We start from the raw sequence: 2,441 nt of genomic DNA on the forward strand, positions 1-2,441 counted from the left end.
CCACCACACCCGGCTAATTTTTTGTATTTTTAGTAGAAATGGGGTTTCACCGTGTTAGCCAGGATGGTCTCGATCTCCTGACCTCCTCGTGATCCGCCCACCTTAGTCTCCCAAAGTGCTGGGATTACAGGCATGAGCCAACGTGTTGAGCCTTTTTTTTTTTTTTTTTTTTAAGACAGGGTCTTGTTCTGTGGCATAGTCATGGCTTACTACAGCCTTGACCTCCTGGGCTCAGGCAATCCTCCTGCTTCATCCTGCCGTGTAGCTGGGAACATAGATGCACGCCACCACACCTGGCTAATTTTAAAATTTTTTTTGTTTAGAGACAGTGTCTCACTTTGTTGCCCAGGCTGGTCTCGAACTCCTGGGCTCAAGTGATCCTCCTGTCTCGACCTCCCAAAGTCCTGGGATTACAGGTATGAGCCATCGCACCCGGCCCAAACAAAATTACTTAATGCTTTTCTATTGACTGCACAAAACTCAGCCTCTTTCGCGTGACATTCAAGGTACTTCAAAAATTAGCCAAACCTTATTTTGGTTTTCCAGCCACATCATCTCCCTTATTCTACTCTACCCTCCCTCTCACTCTGATTTTTATCAGCCATAAATTTTAGTCAAATGAAGCCATTTCTCAGATATGTGAGGCTTTCATGTTTCTTTGCCAGCTGGAAAGAACTTTCTCTTGCAGTTCACCTCTAGGGTTCTACTTATCCTTCACCGCCCACAATCAAATCACCTCTGGGCGTCTCCTGTGACTCTTTCAATGACATTTTGTTACGTTTCTTTTTCATTATGATTGGTTCTGCTAGATTGTAACCTCCTTGAAAGTTAAGATTTATGTCTTATTCACCTAGGTTTATCTAGCACTTACCACAGTGTACCCAGCTCAGAGCCACATATTAAGTGCCAATTTCACGTGGAATCAGGGCAGTTTTGTTATCATAGATAGACTGGGGTCATTATGCCACCATCAGTGGCACTAACAGACTTCATGAAGGAACCATTCCAAAGGTACGTGGTAACTTTTTCTATGACTGCTTTACCAAGACAAAACATTTCAACTCCAAACTGCCTTTTAACTTAATCCTTAAAAGCTGTAATCTTTTGGAGTTCTTTCCTTGATCAGTTTTTAAAGGTTCATAGCCATATTCATGTAGATGTTTCATATATCATTTGGGCATTAAAACTATACTGGCTGGATGCAGTGGCTCATGCCTGTAATCCCAGCAACTTGAGAGGCTGAGGCAGGTGGATCACCTGAGGCCAGGAGTTTGAGACCAGCCTGTCCAACATGGTGAAACCCCATCTCTACTAAAAATTAAAAAAAAAAAATTAGCCGGGCGTGATGGTAGACCACTGTAATCCCAGATACTTGAGAGGCTGAGGCAAGAGAAATCACTTGAACCTGGGAAGTGGAGGTTGCAGTGAGCTGAGATCATGATTGCGCCATTGCACTCCAGCTTGGGTGACAAGAACGAGACTCCATCTCCAAGAAAACAAAAACAAAAAACTATACTACTGCTTAAATTTCAGAAAGATGATGCTTTATGTTTGTAGAAATTACCTTAATGCTTTCCTTTCTTTCTTTATTAGGGAATTCCGAAATGACTTTTTAGAACTTCTCAGGAGACGCTTTGGTAAATATTTTAAGTATTGTGCAAATAATAACTTTTTAAATCGCATAATCTTCTGAGGATCATCAGTGTCGTATTTTGTTCTCAGGCACTAAAAGGGTCCACAACAACATTGTCTACAATGAATACATCAGCCACCGAGAGCACATCCATATGAATGCAACTCAGTGGGAAACTCTGACTGATTTTACTAAGTGGCTGGGCAGAGAAGGTAAGAATGAGATTTCAAAGTTGGTTTTTCTTTCCCATTTCTAATCTTTGTAGGATGAGATGTTTGGGATAAGAAAAGAAAAAAAATTGGGTCAATGTTTTGCTTATTCATCATGTTACTTGATTCCATTTTGGGAGCATAATTTCTGCCTTAAGTTAATAGAACATCATATAACCATTGGATATTAAATACTTAGGTAGAATTGAATAAACACTATGCAAGATAATACAGTTGTCTCTTGGTATCCATTGGGGATTGGGTCCAGGACCCCTTGCTGATAACCAGAATTCACAGATACTCAAGTCCCTTATATAAAATAAAATGATATAGTACTTGCGTATAACCTATATACATCCTCCCTCGTACTTTAAATCATCTCTCGATTTCTTGCAGTATTTAATACAATGTAAATAGTTTTTATACTCTATTGTTAGGGAAAAATGAGAAGGAAAAAATGTCTGTGCATGTTCAGTACAGATGCAACCATTCGTTTTTCTTTTTTTGAATATTTCTCACCCACAGTTGGTTGAATCCATATATAGTATCTAAATTTCATTAAATATAAATATGGAAAATCCCATTTGCTGCATGAATTT

At 39.4% G+C, this 2,441-nt stretch overlaps 1 protein-coding gene across 1 annotated transcript in view; it reads left to right on the forward strand.

Annotated features, from left to right (window-relative positions):
* Nucleotides 1-2,441, forward strand: part of KIN (Kin17 DNA and RNA binding protein) — a 48,900-nt gene that overhangs the window by 9,584 nt on the left and 36,875 nt on the right. The window contains exons 3-4 of the mRNA XM_011974947.1: nucleotides 1,594-1,637; nucleotides 1,723-1,868. Of these exons, the coding sequence (XP_011830337.1) occupies nucleotides 1,594-1,637; nucleotides 1,723-1,868 (190 nt within the window). The remainder of the gene's footprint in view (nucleotides 1-1,593; nucleotides 1,638-1,722; nucleotides 1,869-2,441) is intronic.

Source organism: Mandrillus leucophaeus, unplaced genomic scaffold (assembly GCF_000951045.1).
Source record: "Mandrillus leucophaeus isolate KB7577 unplaced genomic scaffold, Mleu.le_1.0 Scaffold15, whole genome shotgun sequence".
Taxonomy (NCBI): domain Eukaryota; kingdom Metazoa; phylum Chordata; class Mammalia; order Primates; family Cercopithecidae; genus Mandrillus; species Mandrillus leucophaeus.